Source organism: Aspergillus tubingensis (genome assembly GCF_013340325.1).
Source record: "Aspergillus tubingensis WU-2223L DNA, scaffold_5, whole genome shotgun sequence".
In the NCBI taxonomy this organism is placed as follows: Eukaryota; Fungi; Ascomycota; class Eurotiomycetes; order Eurotiales; family Aspergillaceae; genus Aspergillus; species Aspergillus tubingensis.
The window spans coordinates 218,195-236,681 of NW_023336279.1; the positions used below are offsets into that span (position 1 = coordinate 218,195).

Below are 18,487 nucleotides of genomic sequence, written 5' to 3' on the forward strand. Positions count from 1 at the left end.
GATATTTTCGGGAGAACACCCTTATCTTGGGCTGTTTACCCATGTGGTATGTCTCCACGGCCTTCTGGACAAGACTTTCCGTCAATGTTCAGCAGGAAATGGCAGTACCTGGCAGACAGAACATCCCCGCATCGTGCAGTTCCGTTGCTGCTGGATTGCCCGATAATAGATGCCAGCATTCCAGATTGCTTTGGCCATCCACCCTGGTGGTGGGCCCAAGCTTGGAGGATTGATGCTCCCACAGCCTGGAATAAAGAGGAAGACGAAAAGGACATGCAGTTGCTCATAGATCATCTGTCGAAGAAGAACAAGTCCAATAATAACGCGGTTCTGCCACTGGATAGGGAAACACTCAAGGACGAAGTGCAGGTTGTTGCAGCGTCCTATACACCATATGACTATTGAAGACCCCAGTGAGGCATCTAACCTCAACAATTTATCTATAGACTTGATCCACCTGTAAAGGCTCATGGAGCACTTCCCTTCTCGATCGACTGATATGGACGTGGTGCAGTGGTGAGGCTACATCTCTTCTCATGTACATAATTACATTCAACAATTATACAAATACAATTATTACACTCATAGTAAGAGCCTAACGGGCTCATTTGATATACTTCCTGTTACGCGTCAAAGTGCAATGTCAGTTTCTTTGCAAAGGCATCCTTAGCTCAGGCTTGCAGGAGACAGGAGACCATCGTCTTCACACATGACCCAGTTTACGATCTGATAATACGAAATACCTATATACTAACCTTAATTCCATTCAAGACCATCTTTTTGGTCATGTTCAAGCCTTGTAGGCAAGCTATTGGTTTTTCGCATTCGTATCCTTACGCAACAAACTAGCCGTGAAAGCTGCATACACAGCCGTCAGAGCATGCAGCATACATTCATAATTCACACTTATCACTGTTTATCACGAACCAGTCTATGCATCATCTCTTCTCTCCAGCCCCAACCCAGCGCAAAGGTGGCCCCAGGCCCAAGAGTAACTGTAGTCCCCACCAGCCCCCCAACAGCCTTCAACCAAGAGAACGAGGCACCAGCATCTTTCAATTCTTTGAACTTCAACGCTAGCCACATAAACCCACTAGCCATGGATATCACTTCATCATACTGGAGGAACCTCGCAATGCCATCAGCGAATGAGGTGACGGGCGCCAGGTGGCCTCTCAACCCAGGAAGAAAGGCACTAGTGAACGAAGTATGAGCCGGTGCAGTGCATCGAGCGTGGAGAAACGTAAGTCCAGAGATCAAGGCGAACGAGCCATATGCGTACCGGACGTAACGCATATTCTCCTTACGATCTTCTTTCTGTTGTGGCTTCTTCTTACTCCCGAAAGCTCTCTTGACCAGACGATGCAAGGGAGCCTGTAGCAGAGGTACGACGACAGGAAACAATTGCCAAATGGCATTGTAGTTGCGGCGCGATTCAACCGTTGGAGTTACGAAGTTTGCGAATGTGGGGAGATAGTATCCCGTTAGCATGGCGATCAGCAAAGAGCTCGAGGCCTCCTGCGTTATCTGATGCTTTGCCCCCGATAGGAGGCTTGAAAGAGGTGAGCGAATATGCTCCAATGCGTAGTAGATTGGAGCAAACTTTCCAATGCCCTTCAATTGGGACGCGATTCCCGCGCCTATCGGGCTATTCGATGTTTATTTAGCCATGTCTTCTGTCATAGGAAAAAATTTTCAGGTAGGTGAACTTACAGTATGAGCTCATACCAGGAATGTGCTTTGCGATAACTTTCCAACAGCCATATTCCGTAGATGGGGCCAATGTCGGCCATGAATGATAGCATTTGAGTGCGGGATTGCGGATCAGATCCACTGATAGAAGGCAAGAAACACGTAATCGCAGGCAGAAAGAGCTTGTCCAGGAATGACATATGATAGAGTGGTTTGCTTAGGTTGAGGACCTCCCCATTAGTTGCAGACCATACGCCCTCTGCAAACAAAGACACCATGAAGGGCACAGTTTGAGTTATCAACGTCCCCATCGTCTTTTGCGCAGCAGCATAACAGCAAGCAAAAGGGACGGTTGAAATAGCACGCTTCAATACCTCATTACCCTGTTTGAAGACACTGCTTTCATCATCCAGGTACGGCATGGTGCATGCTAGTGACTTTGGTGGCAGAGGTATTCTGTCAATCTTTGCTGCTCCAACAATTGTAGCGGACGTTTGGTCGACCAAGTATTGACTAAGATATGGAAGAAGATAAAGCCCGATGATCTTTTCCTTGAGACCAGCTAGAGCCTCTATTCTGGTTAAGTGATAAGCTGACTGCGAAATATGGTCAAGCCGTTTCTGGCGGATGTTCTGCCATACTTGCAGACACTCATGGATATCCCGAACATCTGTCGTTGGTTTGGTAGGGCCGTTAACTAAAGTAGAGAGGCTGTTTGCAAGCGACGCAGCGCTCTCAATTGCACTGTTGCCTCCCTGGCCTAGGTTTGGTGTCATCTATAGTCAATATCTTAGATGAGTTTCTGGTAATACTCGAGAGATTAGGCGCACCTTATGGGCTGAGTCACCAATGCAAACATATCGGTCGACACACCAATGATTATAGACAGCCTCTTCAAGGGATACAAAAGTCCTGACAATTGCTCTTTTATTGATCTCAGAAAGCGGTACGTCGGGGGTGATCGGCTTCTGTAAATAAGGGGCGAGATGGCTATCGATCTCATCTTGACTGAATCTTGGAATTTGAGATGCGGGGTAAGTTTGGTCCATTTTAGTGAAGAAAAACCAGTAAACGCGCCCTTCTTTGCCGATAATCGTGAGTATGGAATAGCCCCCCGCGAAGGTTCTATGTCCGTGTCCCGGTCTCAGTCCAGGGGTGGCTGAAGATATACCGAATACACAGTTGTATTCGGATGTCATCACTATATTGCATATGAATTAGTAAGGGTCATATGAAGCTTTTGCTTTATGTATGGTGGGATCGTACAGTTCTTCTCCTTCAGGGCTTCATGCTCCATTCCTCGAGACTCCATATACTGCCACATCTGTCGTCTCACTGTGCTCCGTACCCCATCGGCTCCAACAACAAGATCACCCTCATAGACGGATTGATCCGCACAACGGACCATAACCTTTTCAGTGGTATGCTCTATCTCAGTCACCTTCTTGTTCACCAGAACACGATGTCTTTTGTCTCCGAGGCCCTCGTACAGAATGCTGAGCAAAATTTGGCGATCAAGGAACGCAACCGGATAACCGTGTCTATTGAATCAGAATCGCCGCCAGTGTATGAAATCTGAGGACGACCGGATATATTGGCTTACCTTTCATATATAATCAGGGGAGCAACTGTGTCGGTGATGGGCTTGGCGTCATCGGTCCATGTGAAGTTTCTAGTGAGAGGCTCAACTTCACTGAGAACGTCATCGTAAAGGCCTAGTTGGTCTAGGATGCGGGCACCATTCGGAAGAATACCAATAGATGCACCAACCTGGGGTGCAATATCCGCATGGGACTCTAGCACAATAAAGTCTATGTTGTTTCGAAGCAGACAGTGAGCGAGTGTAAGCCCGGCGATTGAACCGCCCACAATCACAACGCGGAACCTGGATTCGGAATCTGCCATGATATACTCTATAATTTCAGAGTATCCAAAGATGTCGCCCTAGTGTGAATAACAGGCAGTGTGTGAGGGACCGACACGACTATGACGACTGGAGGTGCCATGGTCTTTATGTGTGTCTCCTCGGGTGGACCCATTTAAAGTAGTCAGTGCAATTTAGCATAAGAGAGAAATCCAGCATGAGTGTTAGCACGCTCCACTTCGGTTACGCAAAGTGTCATGACTACGATTAAACTAAAACCATGGAAAAGGTCGATCAAAGCTCAATGTAGTTAGAAGGTAAAGGAGCATTTAGGACCGTTCCTTCATGAAACGCAGTGGGTCCTATCCTCGAGCCGAGAAACCCGAGAAATCCGAAAACGCAACTTACAAGAAACCCGATGGTCCCAAGTCCACCTATACTCCTTTTTCTCCAGGAGGCTGTTGTTTTCGATTGTTTGTTATGGTTTCCATCATGACGGCCTCGCATACCCCAATCTCCACAACGAGAGATCGGAAACGTCGCGAACAGAAGCCCCGCGTTCTGTTGTCATGCACGTCGTGCAGGGAGAAAAAGTATGTATTGACAGTATAACCAAATGACGATTGATCTCTTTGCTTCTGCTTAGCAATGCATAACATCTTCAAAGGCTGAGATGCAGCCGGGAACGCCCCTGCACAAACTGTCGGAAACGAGGCCAGGATGCAGCCTGTCAATACAATACCGAGCGTTCGAACCCCTGGACATCGGGGAAGCCAGAACCTATTGACGTCCACAATGACTTGCAAATCTTAAAGAAAAGATTGCTCTTCTTAGAAGGGCAAGTCACGCGGGATTGCAACTCTTCTTCCACGTCTCGGGATGATCGGCTTCATGTTGGCGAAAGTCCCAGCGGAAATTCTAGTGAAAGTGAGGGGGCTTCGACGGGATCACAAGTTCCCACAGGAAGAAGTTCCTTAACCGTTTGCTTCCTAGCTGGGGAAAGTGGAACTCGGTTCGTTAATCCAAGTCACTGGCAGGCAATTATGAATGATGCGGTGAGTCACACCAGAGATGTTTGGTTCTGCCCCTAGGAGGGGTTTTTCATCATGACATGTCTTAACGTATATGTCAGGCCCAGAAGCTCAATCGAAAATATTGGAACGATAATGATGGCCAAGACACTGATAGGATCTCCCGGCCGGAAGGCCCAGTCCTGCTACTGGGAATTTCACAGATGATGGACATGGCGGAGCTTTTAAATGCACTACCGCCTCGCGAAACTGCAGATCTGCTCGTCGATCGCTGTCTGAACTCCAGGGAACCATCGCTAAGTACGTACTCAAATCCCTACTATCTTACATACATCCTTGAACAACCTTGAGAAGGATCTAACAAGTCCTGCAGTCATCATTCACGCTCCGACGTTCAAAAGCGAAGTACATGCCATCAATAACTGAGCTATAGTATAATGATCTAACGCAGGCTTTCAACAGTACCTGAGATTCTGGGATAACCCCGCCGGAGCACCGGTCGCTTGGATCGCATTATTGTATTCAATCCTCTCTTGTGGGATATACATCCAGCATACGGCAGATCCGAAAGTGTCCTCACTAGACTTGCCTCGAGCATTCTATGTGTACCGTAATAATGGTGCAGTTGCGTTGGCGAAGTCAAATTTCGCTACTCCGGGCCTTTATAAAGTTGAAGCATCCATCTTATACCTCGGCATCGAGTATCTCCAAAGTAACGATCACAAAACAGGACTCCCAATGTTACTCAGCATTGTGTCGCGACTAGCAATAATGATGGGATATCATCGAGATCCTCAGCTCTACCATCTCCAGATATCGAGTTTTGAAGCAGAAATGCGGCGCAGAGCATGGCTTGTATTGATCACAATCGACTCCGTACTCGCATGGCATACAGGTCTACCCCGGGTTATTAGCCAGAGTCTAGGCGATGTGAGGCGCCCCAGAAACCTTCTGGATAGCGACTTTGGCCCGGAAACTACTGTCCTTCCGCCTTCGCGCCCCGCAGATGAGGTGGCCAGCAACATTGTATACATGTCGGCAATGGAGCAGATGTTGTCTGTTGCCAACCAAGTCGGCGACAAGGCTTCACATCCTTCCCTACTCCCCGAAAGGACTCTTGAATTAAATATGAAACTGGAAAATACCAAAAGTCGCTTGCCTAGAATACTTCAGTTGCAGTCTCCAGAGATACGGGCATCAGATGACGAGACTGTGATCAAACAATACTGTTTGGAAATAACGTACCAGCGCGCGCGATGCATATTACATCGCCATTACTTGACGGCCCTTTATCCAGAGCCTCATAGGGGACTAAGGTCCGTGTGCGTGGATGCAGCCCGGCAGGTTCTAACTCTGTATTCTGAACTATTCCAAGTTCTGGCCAAAACACATAATCAGCAGCTAGCGTGGTTTGGGGCATCTCGCTCAAATTCCGATTGCTTGACAGCTGCTATGGTAATATCATTGGAAGTCATAACACAATCGAAATATGGCAGAACTGTGGGAATTACACCCCAGGGTGATCTCATTGAGCTATTGAAGGCCTCCCAAATATCCCGGAGGAGCTCACCAAGACCATCATCGGAGACCCTCAAAGCTGCAGGTATAATTGGTACAATGCTAGATCTATTAGGATATGGTGGGGTGGGTCCCTTGCTTGCCTCGTATGGGGCTCAAGAAGAGCAGCATAGTCGTAGAGCAAGCACAGAGGCGTTCTTACAGTCCCCAAGTATGATGCATGACATACTGACGGGGGATTCTGCGTTGGAAATGTTTGACTGGGTAAGGTGTACTGCTCCATTGCACCTATTACGCTGACCATGACACTTCAAGGCCCTTTGGGATCATGAGATGCAATATCTGAGTGCGGTGGAAAATTAATTGTGAGAATGCTGGTTACTTGCCATCTTATTAAATCCAACGGTGGATTGATAAGAACATTATTCGGTCAAAGGCATTCAGAAATACTGTCAGCATACTAAGGGAAACCCCGGGAGCATACTATACTAACCCGAAATTTGGGTAGTATGGCTGGATGCTTTATATGAACATTGGTTTATATACTCTGTTTATTTGCATCTGTACGTTCTATTGTCGTTATGAAAATGCAGAGAATTAACATTGATCTGATACAGGCTAGCTAATCAATCGAAGATCTATCACCCGACACTTGTCAATAACGATGAGGGCTATCCCTCAGCTTTCAGAGCAATAGAAAATCCACCCTGCATCCACTTGAGCACGAACAGGTCTAAAATTCAGGGAGTGTGTTATCGTAAGCAGTGTCCCATACAGCATTAGTGTCCTCGCCTGTTTTGTGGAGAACGGTACAGAGAGCTGCGTCCTCAGTATGGCCTGCAAAGTTGATGTGTGCAGACTTCTCTTTGAAGTCACCATAATCGACCAGGTCGCCCGGGGTCGTGGGGATGTTGGAGACATGAAGCTGGATAATAGGGGTCACATGGTGACTGTTGTTTTGCTTGACGGGAATCTAGAAAGACAGGTGGCGTCATTAACAGAAACAAAGCGGGCAAATGGGAATAACTCGCAGGAATTACGGACATACCGCTGCGCACGCGTGAACAGGTCCGAGGTCTTCGGGATCGTCTGGTTGTTGACGTTTTCCAAAGGCAACCACGTAGGTCTTGTCATCGTTTGGGATGTCCTTGGTGACGACAGTAAAGGTATTCGGAGACTGGGCGTTTCCTCCTGTCTCCTGTAGCTTGGGACCCCCTTCTTCGAAGACAAGGTTGAATATTTCTGGACATTGTGTCAGTATTTATCAGGGAAGTAGCATCGAGCGCTTGATAGATACAACTACCTGGGCCTCCGAGTCTAATCCCTGAATCCCACCAATGACTTTCGTCAATATTGACATGGTTCCCTTCGAGTGTTCCAACTCCTGTATTTCGCATCAGCCTGGTCTCTGAACGGGTTGTGGGTCGGTTCTGGATCTTCAAGAAAGAGAGAACACATAATGAAGTGACATACCGGCATAGAGGTACGCAGTGGTGTGGATATCCCAGACCGTCTCATTGTTAATGTTGTCGCTTGCAATCCAGGCAGGAGTCAAAAAGTCGGAGCTGGGAGGTGGAGCAAAGAAGATATACTTCTGTGCTGCACCACTGTTGTTTATCACTCTGAACCAGTGTTCTTCAGTCTCGTCTCCGGGCATTTTTTCGGTGTTTAGTGTGGAATGAGTCTGTAAGAGATGATTCAGTTGTCAATGAAGGATAAACGATTCTCATGGAGGGTCTTTCCTCGAAATATATAGGTATCTGTGGGACCTGCATGCAACCCCAGCCCCCCCCCGGTGTGGGGGTCAAGCTGAACTGCGCGGCGACTTAGCTGGAATACTGACATGTATGAATCACAATCTATTGCTACAGTCAACTGCACGCAGATACAACTGTACACCGCGGATGTGTGCCGAAAACATACATGATATTGATCTACCATGGTTGGCTCCAGCTGATGACGGCGTGTTGCACCAATTACTCCTACTGGGGGAAAGGCACTATCTTCACGGCGTGCTGTCCAGCCTGCTCGAACCTCAATGCCACTTAGTCTTAGGGTGGTATACAAATCTATAGTGACGCACTTGAGTGCATTAGCATGCCTTTTTGTTGTTAGATACTACACGCAACATTATGCACCGCGGTATTCGAGATCAGAAGCACCCTTTTCACTCTTACGGACTCATTTCTGGTTAATGGATCTGGTAAAAGCTAGCCAAATGAAGGTTGGCACTCTGTAGTTTTGACCATCAACGAAGTATCATGAATGTTATTTTTCTTGCATTATAGTGCAGATATATTAAGTTCTGGTGCTAATTTTGGTGCCTCATAAAACTTCGGCTTGCGATAAGTCCTAAAGAGTCACGACTGAAGGTTAACGGCCTCGTATAGTTAATAATCTTACTATAGCAGGTTCACACCTCATAGAATTCTTTCGAATTCTTTCGGCTTGTGTTGTAGGAAGGATTCCTGGAAACTGCACAAGTCGTGCAAAAATTAGGATAGCGGCCGCGGAATAGCGGATGCCATTGTCTCACCCGGTTGCATACTCTCGATGTTTCATTCCATGGGTTCCATATCATGTCTATCTCTGGTTGGCTCTAGGAAAAAGGTGGGTTGAGATGCGGCTGGCCGTAGTACCATATGCAACGTGTCATGGTGATCTGAAGTACCTCCGCGGCCATACCCATTCGAAATGCCTTGAGGATCAGCGTCGAACAGCCGCAGCCGGACAAGACTAGGTTTATTTTGGGGCCTCCGATCCCAGACTGTAGCCCCACTCCATTCCTGTAGGCCGAACGTGGAAAGTCGCTGCTACCCAGGCCTCTTTGCAGACGCCATAACCTGCAGTCGGTTGCAGACTCGAAATGTGAAGAAGTCTGGGCCCTGGCCCCCAGGTGCTGGTAGCCAGCCTTCCGAAAACGTTGTTGGAAATATACTCCATCACCCAATAGGAGGCACCTGATGGGCAACCTGAATGAGGTGCCGGGATACACCGAACTGTTCGATGACAGCCACACCTCGCCTTGTGACGACGTATAGTATCCTTGGAAGGTTGCTGGAACTCCGGTGGCCAGTAGTGCTAAGTCAGGGCCAGCCAGCTTTGCATCACTAACACTGGGGTCAGCAATCTATTTACCCAGTCGTGAACTTTACCGGTGAAAAGATGGTAAGACTAACTGTAACCTCCGTGGCGGGCTGCGGCCTTTCGCTGAAAAAGTCTTGGATCTGTGTTCCAGATCGGCGGTAGCCCTGCCTTCTGGTACTTTAGCTATCATTGATATATCTTCGTTGCTCTTCAGAAGTGGGCCGATGATGCCGGAAATAGGTCCTAGGTCTATGACAACATCACAAAGTATTTTGTTAAGACAATCTTCTTCGCACCCCTAATGCAATTACACGCCTGGTAAATGCCAGGCCCGAATATCTCCTGTATCTCAAGGGCAACGCTCTCCTAGAGATTGCCTACCCATGATGGTTGCATCCGTTCAGTGCTTGGGTCGCTAAGACCGTCGACTCCTTGAGTGTGGCTTACTTACACCCTGAGCTATGTCACTGGTGAGCTTCTGTGCTAGATTAAAATCTTCTCAGGGATATCAGCTCAGCTTCCCCGCACGCCATCGCCTGAACGGCCTAAACCAAGAATACCTTCGCGTAGCAGGGGATTTAGATCTAAATTGCAAGCTCGCGCACCGCATCCCTTGATGAGAATTTGGCCACGCGTTTGAGCGTCACCACGATTATTTCCAACGGAAGCTAATAAAATTGAACATCAAAGACAAGAGAAACAGGAAACAAAAAAAATGGAAGATAAAAACATACAACAGAAGGGATTCGCTGGTGGTCACCCACCCAACTACTAACCTCCCGGCGTGTGGCTTAAGTACGGCTGAGCGGACGGGAAGCCCTGTTTTCCACACCCTATGGTCGTATGTACTAGATTGTCTTTTACTTTATCCTATGAAGATGATTATGGAAACTCCATGTGGAATTCCAGCCCTCACCTTCTCCTTCGAGTCAGGACAGCAGCTTTAGACGAGACGCATGCTAGATTACTCGGCGGGTTCGGGATACCTGCTTTGAGCCGATCGGAATAATTGCCCAACGAGCTTCACTGTTACCTGTTATTACATTGTTCAGGAATGTAGCATGCCCATAATGCATCTAGTTGTGTTGACAGCAAAAGCACTTCCCAATGTATTCTGCATCATCGGGAAATGTTTCCCTTTGTGGGGTATGCATCAGGCTCTGGCAGCATGAGAGTCATGCGTTGCGGTTGCAAGGACTTGATATGCGCACTTGTCATTCGAGTAGCCGAAAGTTTGCTTTCTATAGTTAATGCTGGTGAATGACAGCACATTACGTACATTAGGTCCACAAAGAGAAAACATCCGTTACACAAAGCAAGGCGTTATAAAAGATTTCCTATTTGATAACCTCCCTTTATCCCTTGCACTAAAACAGAACAAGTCTCGAGAGGAAATGTGTTCGGGTTAAGGTTGGAGGAAGGTTCATGAACAAACTGATAGTTAGAGTAAATATAAGCGCTTACGTTGTACAACTTGAAAACGAGAGTCACTCTGGCTTGTGTAACATTTACTGGGATACCAGATATACATAGAAACTTTGATTCAAGGTAAGTGGACGAATTGGGACTATAACCTACAGTGGCAGGTGGAGGAGAAGAGAACGCCATATGACGTTCAATTCTATGCCTGTGATCTATAAATGGTCTATAGGGCACCCCGGCTTCTGCTGGATTATCCTTCAATATCATATCTATTCATCACATGTAGTCATGCCACATTGCTGATCTATAAACATTCACTTTAACTCCACCACTACTCAGTTCCCGCTGATATCGACAAGCGACGGTTAGTCTGAGGACCCCCCAAAATAGAGTAAGACTAATTTCAAGTGGGTATAGACCATGTCGACAGTTTGTGGTCAAGATCTTCTCGAGTGGCTTCTCGAGGAGCCATCCAACATGTTTCATTCGAGAAGCTGGAAGACCTCGTTTCGCAGGAATTCGACGGTACCCGCGAAGCTAAATATGCCGTTGAAGGCTCCTTTCAGATTGTGAAACCTAAGCTCTCCTGATCATGTTGATGAGCTCCCAAAGTCAGGATGCACAGAGCCAAGCTGTGCCCCTGAGACCGAAGAAAAAAATCTTCAATGGAAAATAAAATACGTACCGAGTGTTGCTGAAAAGCCAAGGGTCTGAGGCTGCCAGCCTGACCAGCAGCGGCATGACACCCGGACTCACGGGAGCAGGTCTGGGCGGAAGTCGTTGCCCTTACCTTGACGGGATGGCATGTGGTAACTTATGGCTCGAGAGGAAGTCACCTGCTCGAGATCTCTTATGGGTAGAATCGTCCATGCGTGAGCTTCAGAAGCACTCGAAGAGGTCTGAAGGATCCTTGACGAGCTTCTGGCGACTGGAGCCAGCGATCCACAGGCCTCGTATGCAGGACGTTTTCAATGCCTCTTGGGATAAGAGTGGGGCAGACCCAGCACTGAGAGTTGGTAGGAGTTCGGATAAAGCTGCAATCGACCCATATTACCTGCGCGACATGGTATTTTCGCTCCCTGGCTCTGTTGTCGACAGTGCGCTTGTAGCAGATTTCGATTATGTTCATACGGCCACTAGCCTGGGTCGGTTGACCGAGGGTTGTAGTTGCAGATTATGTGTCGCCGTTGACGCTGTAATCAGGCCACTGTTTGCTCGGAATGTTGCCGTTGGGGACATTGGGAATCTTATCGTCTCGGCAATAGTTTCAGTCGACTTGAGCTTGGATGCGAGAGCCGCTGCAAGCGTGAAGGGTGTACCAGTCTCCAACAGGTATATTACGTTTGTTCCGGCGCTCCCAAGTCAGGTTGGCCATCCGGTGATCGAGGGAAATGTGTTCTCCAAAGGAGACGGTGTTGGTCAGGTCCAAAGTGCCGAAATGGCAAAGATATTCCAGGCTTTCGAGGCCAGAGGAATTATGCGAAATACTTGTGTGTACAGTCTGAGTTGCGCTATTGACTTTTTCGTCTATGGCGGAGCATACGGCGGGGTATGGTCAATGCAAGACACTCAGTTTCTGTACGACTACGCGATCGGAAGTCGGCCTGACTGCGATGCAGAGCTGCAGGCGATCAGAAACCGTTGTGTGAAAGTGGCGAGCGGTGCTGTTCACAAATATGTGGGCGACGGGGTGACTCTGAAGTTTGCCAACTATGTGCAAATCAAGTTTAAGATGAAAACCGAAGAAGCTGCTCGCAGCGCTGGGAAGAAGGCACCGGGGTATGTTGTATGGGACGACCTCAAAGCCATGTGCGCGTTCCGTTGCACCGACGGCGTTTTCGCGAGTGGGCTTTACGACAGTCGAGGCGACGTCACTTCAGTTCTCATTCTGGGAGCGCTGGTGGCGGTGCATGACTTCATTGACCTTGGGTATGACATGGCATCTGGAGAAATAGGCAATATAGTGCCTTCTTTGTGCAAAGGAGGAGGGCTTATGCTCGGCTCGGGGCCCTTTCGACTTAGTCGATGGAGAACCGCAAGTACGAACCGGAATTTTGTTAATTCTGGCGACCTTCATATGGCAGATGTCAAACGCTCGTCATCGTGTTATGGAAAATGCTGTTGCTGTCCCCGAAAACCTGGGGTTCAAAGTAGGGTGGAGGTTCAAGGGGACCCTCCCTGGGTATAGCGACCTCGTGGACGACTCAAGGTTCACACAGCATACGCCCGAGTGATTTGAAATTACGATTCCTTGGTCCGGAAAGGTGGTCTCGGGTGGCCATGCTGTCTCCGGGGCTGTGGAGCTAGCTACAAGACCCGAAGAGCAAGAGGTTCTCGAGATGTTTTTGGTTAAATATCTAACTGGGGCGGATCAGCCAGATTTCCACGTATACAACCCGGCGGCACTCAGATTGATGTGTGACGATGATTGGCAGCGCAAAGTCGACTTCACCTGGGCACTTTGTATAGCCATGTGGGAGGAGGGTTTTCTGTACGCTGCTTCAATCAGTACTGAGAGGATTAAAAAAGGTCGTTTGGCAAATGACGACGGGGCTGGAAAGGGTTATGAGGAGCCTGAGAAAGTGGTAGATCTTGTTGAACAATGACTCCAACCACCGGCCATACTAACTTACGTGTCTGAAAATATATTATGCGGTAGAGCGGCTTCAATCAACCTGAAGTCGACATTGAGGATCTGAAGGCAACTCAAAAAGGCTTACTAGTACTATCAGTATATATGAGGGATACCTGTGATGTGTTCGGAAAATTAACTACATAAAAAAAAGGAGCAAAAAATAAGAATGAGTTTGATTCTGAAGAGATGAGAGATTGATTCGAAGCGGGAGCAAAAAAGTAAGGAAAGGAAAAAGATCTGTCCCGAGGGAGGTTCGAACTCCCGGCCTTGGGATCGCATGGAAGTTATGCTTCCACGTCATACTGTAGTATGAGACCCACGTGATAACCAACTACACCATCGAGACGACTTGTTGAAGAACGCTCACCAATATAGCATAATATCGCAATAGCAGACAGAGGCAGGAAGTCAATGGATCAATCCGCGCCATCCTTTCTCCTTTTTCCGTCCCCAACGAAGGTGCATAACCGGCGATAAGATTGATTAAGCCTACATAGCCCCTAACCAGCGGGTCTAATACAGGTATGTGCTTTAACCACTCCAACTTTCTACTTGAAGGAGAGATGGTATCTTATTTCTACATTGGGAAACTCCGAAAGTCCCGATACGAAGCCCATGGTTTACCGATGCCACCGTCCTTGGCTGGCACGTCATCAGATGACCACAGCAAAGTGAGAATGGCAGCCCCAATCAACCAATATCCCGTCGGAATAACTCTCTGCACTATCCGATAGCCATACTGGCTAACCGCTCGTGAAGATCCGTCAGTAGTCAGTACATAGTACATACATCCATAGTGGGTCCTGAGCTTTGCCTTTCACGGCTGCCCGGAAATAGGCTTTAGGATACATTGTTTTCCTAATCCTTCCAAGTGCGGCCCGCTATCGGGCTCGGGCATACAATAGGGGCGTTACCATCTTTCGTTGACAGTAGTTAAATAACAGCCATCCCAACTCAAAATTTAACTAATGAATTCCACACTCCAACAATCCCCGGCCAAACCCAACCAATCTAACCATGGACAAACTCCCTCCCCGCATCGAGGCCTTCCTGGGGCGTCTCTTGCGCAACAAACGAGGCCGCGACGCAAAACTACTCACGCGCACCAGTCCAGTTCTTCAAGCGCTTCAACCCACCGTCGCCGTAACCTCGTCCGTGGGCCCATCGCAGTCTCCACTACCCGCAGAATACACTCAGGTTGGCGCGAATCGCTTCCCGCCTCTTTCCTGGACGGTACCCAACGACTCGGTGCCTGCGGAGAAAATCCACAGCTATGTGCTCATTGTCGAAGATGCCGATGCACCGCTGCCGAATCCAATCGTGCATGGGCTCTACTACGGACTAGCGAAGGACAAAACCAGTATCTCTTCAGATGATGTTGCTGTGGCGGACGCGAGTAAGAGGGCATTACAGGGGGGATTTCAGTACGGGGTGAACTGGCACCAGAATGTGTGGAGTGGGCCGCGCCCGGTATTGGGACACGGCTCACATCGGTATTTCTTTCAGGTGTTGGCGTTGGGAAAGGCGCTGGAGGAGAAGCCTTGGGGGAAGGAGGAGTTGTTGCAGTGGCTGGAGAAGGAGAAGGAGAGTGTGTTGGCTTGGGGGGAGTGGGTGGGCACTTTTGTGCGGGAGCCTTAATCGATGGAATGTGAAATGGATGATGAACTATGAAACTTTGCAAGTTTAGTGGAATGCTTAATTCTAATTCTAATTTATTCAATCATATAATGTTATGCTCGCTGACGGGTCGATCGTTTACGGGTAGGGATGGTCAGGTGATCTGATCGTTAGTTCACTGCATCAGTAGCATTCAACTGCCTAGGTACCCCTTTGTTCTTCATCCCTGCTGCCATGTACCCACCCGGCAGCTGTGGCAATCATTTCGAATCCATCGGATGATTCGATCATGTTGTGTTGCAGTGTGTTCCCAAGCGAGCAATCTCCTTAGTCGTCCAATGTACCGATGAGGGCCTCACTATCCGTGCGCCACACCCAACGCTAGCAGAACCTTGCTGATCGTGCAATAGCTGGGTGGATATATCCAGCCCGCACCATGATCCTCCGGCATTGTACAACATGACTAGAAGCCGACCCAGCGGCTACTCGCAGCAACAATCCATGCGTGCAGTCCGGGAACGAATGATAAGTTTTATTCTTCTGGCAGCCGTTAGAGAACCTCACCGGGGGTCTACCCCTGATGCGGTACATGGCAGTCTCGAGAGGCAATCTCCTCTCCAGAAATCCCTCATGACTTGTTTCTGAGATAGCTTGAATCCTGATCGAGCTTAAGGTTTTAGGCGTAGGAAATCTCTCGACTAAGCTTTGTCAGTGATGCTGGCTAAGCTTTACTGGCCGTCTTGTTGGGATTAAACATACACTGATATGCATCCGGCCTTATATATGATAGGTCAGGTCGTACTCGTGGCTAATATATGCCCCGTTACATGGGACGATGCCCAAGAGGGAGCGATTTGGCTGGGAAACGTGCATAATAATCCAGCGGCTTAGGCTTCGAGCATATAGCGCACTATTCTATACAAATGATGATTATTGCAGAAAAAGCGGGGTGGATGCTTAGTGGCTGCTTTGCAGTATTTCTCCATTTCTGCATACGTTTTAAGTGAGGCCGTTCAAAGTACTTGTAGAAATAAACCCTCCCTTGAACTTGCGTGACTCTTCAGATTGGAGTCTCATGTACGATACAATGACCCAGAGAGATGAAAAAGAGCAATCTGCTTCCGGTAGCAGTAGTCCTCTCGAGACCATGGAGAGACGCCCGGACGATGGAAGTTCTACCATCAATTCCATCCTTGTTGTGAGTAGTACATTTTCTGCGCTAAAATAATCATTCAAGCAATTTCTAACCAAACTCCTGACAGGACTGGAATGGACCAAACGACCCAGAATGTCCTCGAAACTGGCCAAAGAGCCGGAAATGGCTCAACGTGCTTCTGATATCTCTTCAAGGGACTCTATCCCCGATCGCGTCAACAATTTTAACTCTAGGTGTATTCAACATCGCAAACGAATTCCGTCTAACGAGCCCATATACCCCAGCCCTCCCCATTGCCTTCTACCTCGTGGGTCTCGCACTAGGACCCCTAGGCGTTGCACCATGTTCGGAAATATTTGGCCGGCGTCCCGTCTATACCATCTGCTTTGCCATCTTCACTCTCCTCAATATCGGCTGTGCATTGGTACATAACATGGCCGGACTGGTTGTTCTACGCTTTCTAGCGGGCGTGGCTGGCTCCGCAGGGCCTAGCCTAGGCGGCAGCAGCATCGGGGATCTGTTTTCTCACGAGGAACGAGGCAAAGCTCAAGCGGTGTATGGCTTGGGACCTATATGTGGCCCGGTTCTCGGAGGTGTTATTGGTGGGTTTATTGCGTACGGCACGCATGGCTGGCGATGGATGATGTGGGTGGTCGCTATAGCCGCTGGTGTCGTTACCAGCATCGCTGTTCTCTTCCAGAAGGAAACGTATGCGCCGGTCTTGCTGCAACGTCGGAAGAGAGCCCTGGAAAAGGCCAACCCGGGGGTCACGTACCGGGTCGAGATGGGCTCACACGCATCACAGGTCTTCCGACAGTCTATTCTGCGTCCTCTTCGACTTCTCTTCTTTTCACCCATATGCACGTTCATGAGTCTCTACCTAGCATTGTATGTGACTGGAAATCCCCACCAATCGACCGGCAAGCACTAACTAATGGATCAGAGTATTCGGCCTCCTCTACCTCCACATGGTAACCATTACCCTCCTCTTCGCCTCTCAACCCAAATACAACCTCTACAGCTACAACTGGACACACGGAACCACAGGCCTCGCCTTCCTCGGCGCCGGCATCGGCGCATTCGCCGGTGTCGCTTTCTGTATGAAATACTCCAACCCATCATATCGATACTTCGCTGCCCGCTACGAGCAGAAAACCGGAAAGGCGACGCGCATGCCCGAATTCCGTCTACCGTTTATGCAAGTTGGCATGCTGATCGTGCCCATCGGTCTACTGATTTTTGGATGGACTGCAGAATATCATGTCCACTGGATCGTGACGCTCGTGGGCGCTGCTATTCTGGGATTGGGCATGGTCACGGCGTATATCTGTGTGCAGTCGTATTTGGTCGATGCGTTTGAGGAGTACGCGGCTAGTGCGCTTGCTGCTGCTGTGGTGGCGAGGTTTATTGTTGCGGCGGTATTTTCGGTGGTTGGGTTTCAGCTGTATCGGAGGTTGGGGTATGGGTGGTATGTGTCTTGCTTTATGACCTGGGTGATCTGGGTTTGCTAATAGTTTCTCATATAGGGGATCGACGCTGTTGGCGTTCATTTGTTTGGTGGCTGTTCCGATCCCGTTTCTGTTGGGTCGGTATGGACCTAGATTGCGACGGATGGGGACTGAGATGGTTTAAGTAGCGATCTCTTTTGCATGATATTATAATAGCAGAAGGGATGTCAGTCCAGAGCTTCGGGCCACTCGGCAGGTTGGATCTACAACGTACCACGGGAGATAGACCAGGATCTACAGGGTAGGGTAGCAGGATGTAGAAACCGAGATCGAGTGTATGAACGTGGGGGAAATCAAGAAAGCATCTTGAATTTGTTCCATTGAAAGTGCCTATACTCAGTAGTGGTCATTGAATAGATCGGTAGACCAACGCCACCATTCCACATTAGGCAAGCGTGAGGGGTCAAACACAGACACAGCCTCACGATCACGACTCTCCTCCACTCTTAGAGCCACCCTCAATATCTTGCCCTTGATAATATCTGTAGCAAATCCCACTGCTTCTACCCCAAAAATACTTCAACCCAAACATGTCTCCCACTCAATTCCGCCTGATATTCAACGTCCCCCCCACCGGCCTTGCGGCCTGCAAAGCCGCCATATTTGCTGCCGGCGCTGGCCGCTACCCCGGCGGGAAGTATACCGAGTGCTGCTGGACCACTCCTGGAACTGGCCAGTTCCGCCCTAGTGATGCCGCTAACCCACATATCGGGACTGTGGGGGCCTTGGAGGAGACCCCAGAGGTCCGGGTTGAGACGATCTGTGTGGGAGAAGATGTTGCACGGCAGGCTGTGGAGGCGTTAAAGAGGTATGCTAAAGTTGGCTGATGTGGAAGTGAAAGTTATCGACATTGATATTGACTGGTTGAGTAGGGCTCATCCATACGAGCAGCCGTCGTATAGTGTTTTTCGAATGGAGGATTTTTGAACATTTGTACTGGGAGTGCGAGTTGTGTAT

The 18,487-nt window shown here is 48.7% G+C and overlaps 7 protein-coding genes and 2 non-coding genes across 9 annotated transcripts; 5 read left to right on the forward strand and 4 right to left on the reverse strand.

Moving 5' to 3' along the window:
- Nucleotides 1-909: 909 nt before the first annotated feature.
- On the reverse strand, nucleotides 910-3,597 carry AtWU_03429 (FAD-dependent oxidoreductase; the record flags this gene model as incomplete). The annotated part of the gene is made up of 5 exons (XM_035498541.1): nucleotides 910-1,648; nucleotides 1,714-2,468; nucleotides 2,523-2,893; nucleotides 2,959-3,233; nucleotides 3,296-3,597. The coding sequence occupies 5 exons, from the start codon at nucleotides 3,595-3,597 to the stop codon at nucleotides 910-912; spliced, it is 2,442 nt and encodes an 813-aa protein (XP_035354434.1).
- A 1,002-nt stretch (nucleotides 3,598-4,599) lies between these two features.
- On the forward strand, nucleotides 4,600-6,468 carry AtWU_03430 (fungal specific transcription factor domain-containing protein; the record flags this gene model as incomplete). The annotated part of the gene is made up of 5 exons (XM_035498542.1): nucleotides 4,600-4,611; nucleotides 4,689-4,887; nucleotides 4,961-4,992; nucleotides 5,050-6,369; nucleotides 6,421-6,468. The coding sequence occupies 5 exons, from the start codon at nucleotides 4,600-4,602 to the stop codon at nucleotides 6,466-6,468; spliced, it is 1,611 nt and encodes a 536-aa protein (XP_035354435.1).
- A 370-nt stretch (nucleotides 6,469-6,838) lies between these two features.
- AtWU_03431 (major facilitator superfamily protein) lies at nucleotides 6,839-7,762 on the reverse strand (the record flags this gene model as incomplete). Its single annotated transcript, XM_035498543.1, has 4 exons — nucleotides 6,839-7,078; nucleotides 7,154-7,347; nucleotides 7,409-7,489; nucleotides 7,579-7,762. The coding sequence occupies 4 exons, from the start codon at nucleotides 7,760-7,762 to the stop codon at nucleotides 6,839-6,841; spliced, it is 699 nt and encodes a 232-aa protein (XP_035354436.1).
- A 2,157-nt stretch (nucleotides 7,763-9,919) lies between these two features.
- On the reverse strand, nucleotides 9,920-10,035 carry AtWU_r24. The gene has a single exon (XR_004775204.1). It is a non-coding gene; the product is annotated as a 5S ribosomal RNA (ribosomal RNA).
- A 1,318-nt stretch (nucleotides 10,036-11,353) lies between these two features.
- AtWU_03432 (uncharacterized protein) lies at nucleotides 11,354-12,848 on the forward strand (the record flags this gene model as incomplete). Its single annotated transcript, XM_035498544.1, has 2 exons — nucleotides 11,354-12,577; nucleotides 12,699-12,848. 2 exons carry the CDS (start codon nucleotides 11,354-11,356, stop codon nucleotides 12,846-12,848), a joined length of 1,374 nt encoding a protein of 457 aa, XP_035354437.1.
- Nucleotides 12,849-13,487: 639 nt separating this feature from the next.
- On the reverse strand, nucleotides 13,488-13,595 carry AtWU_t76. Its single transcript has 2 exons — nucleotides 13,558-13,595; nucleotides 13,488-13,523 (listed from the first exon to the last, which is right to left on the reverse strand). It is a non-coding gene; the product is annotated as a tRNA-Met (tRNA).
- A 671-nt stretch (nucleotides 13,596-14,266) lies between these two features.
- Nucleotides 14,267-14,887, forward strand: AtWU_03433 (YbhB/YbcL family Raf kinase inhibitor-like protein; the record flags this gene model as incomplete). The annotated part of the gene is made up of 1 exon (XM_035498545.1): nucleotides 14,267-14,887. One exon carries the CDS (start codon nucleotides 14,267-14,269, stop codon nucleotides 14,885-14,887), a length of 621 nt encoding a protein of 206 aa, XP_035354438.1.
- Nucleotides 14,888-16,013: 1,126 nt separating this feature from the next.
- Nucleotides 16,014-17,654, forward strand: AtWU_03434 (MFS transporter; the record flags this gene model as incomplete). The annotated part of the gene is made up of 4 exons (XM_035498546.1): nucleotides 16,014-16,064; nucleotides 16,129-16,910; nucleotides 16,966-17,490; nucleotides 17,549-17,654. The coding sequence occupies 4 exons, from the start codon at nucleotides 16,014-16,016 to the stop codon at nucleotides 17,652-17,654; spliced, it is 1,464 nt and encodes a 487-aa protein (XP_035354439.1).
- Nucleotides 17,655-18,060: 406 nt separating this feature from the next.
- Nucleotides 18,061-18,457, forward strand: AtWU_03435 (structural toxin protein RtxA; the record flags this gene model as incomplete). Its single annotated transcript, XM_035498547.1, has 2 exons — nucleotides 18,061-18,338; nucleotides 18,403-18,457. The coding sequence occupies 2 exons, from the start codon at nucleotides 18,061-18,063 to the stop codon at nucleotides 18,455-18,457; spliced, it is 333 nt and encodes a 110-aa protein (XP_035354440.1).
- Between the last annotated feature and the right edge of the window lie 30 nt (nucleotides 18,458-18,487).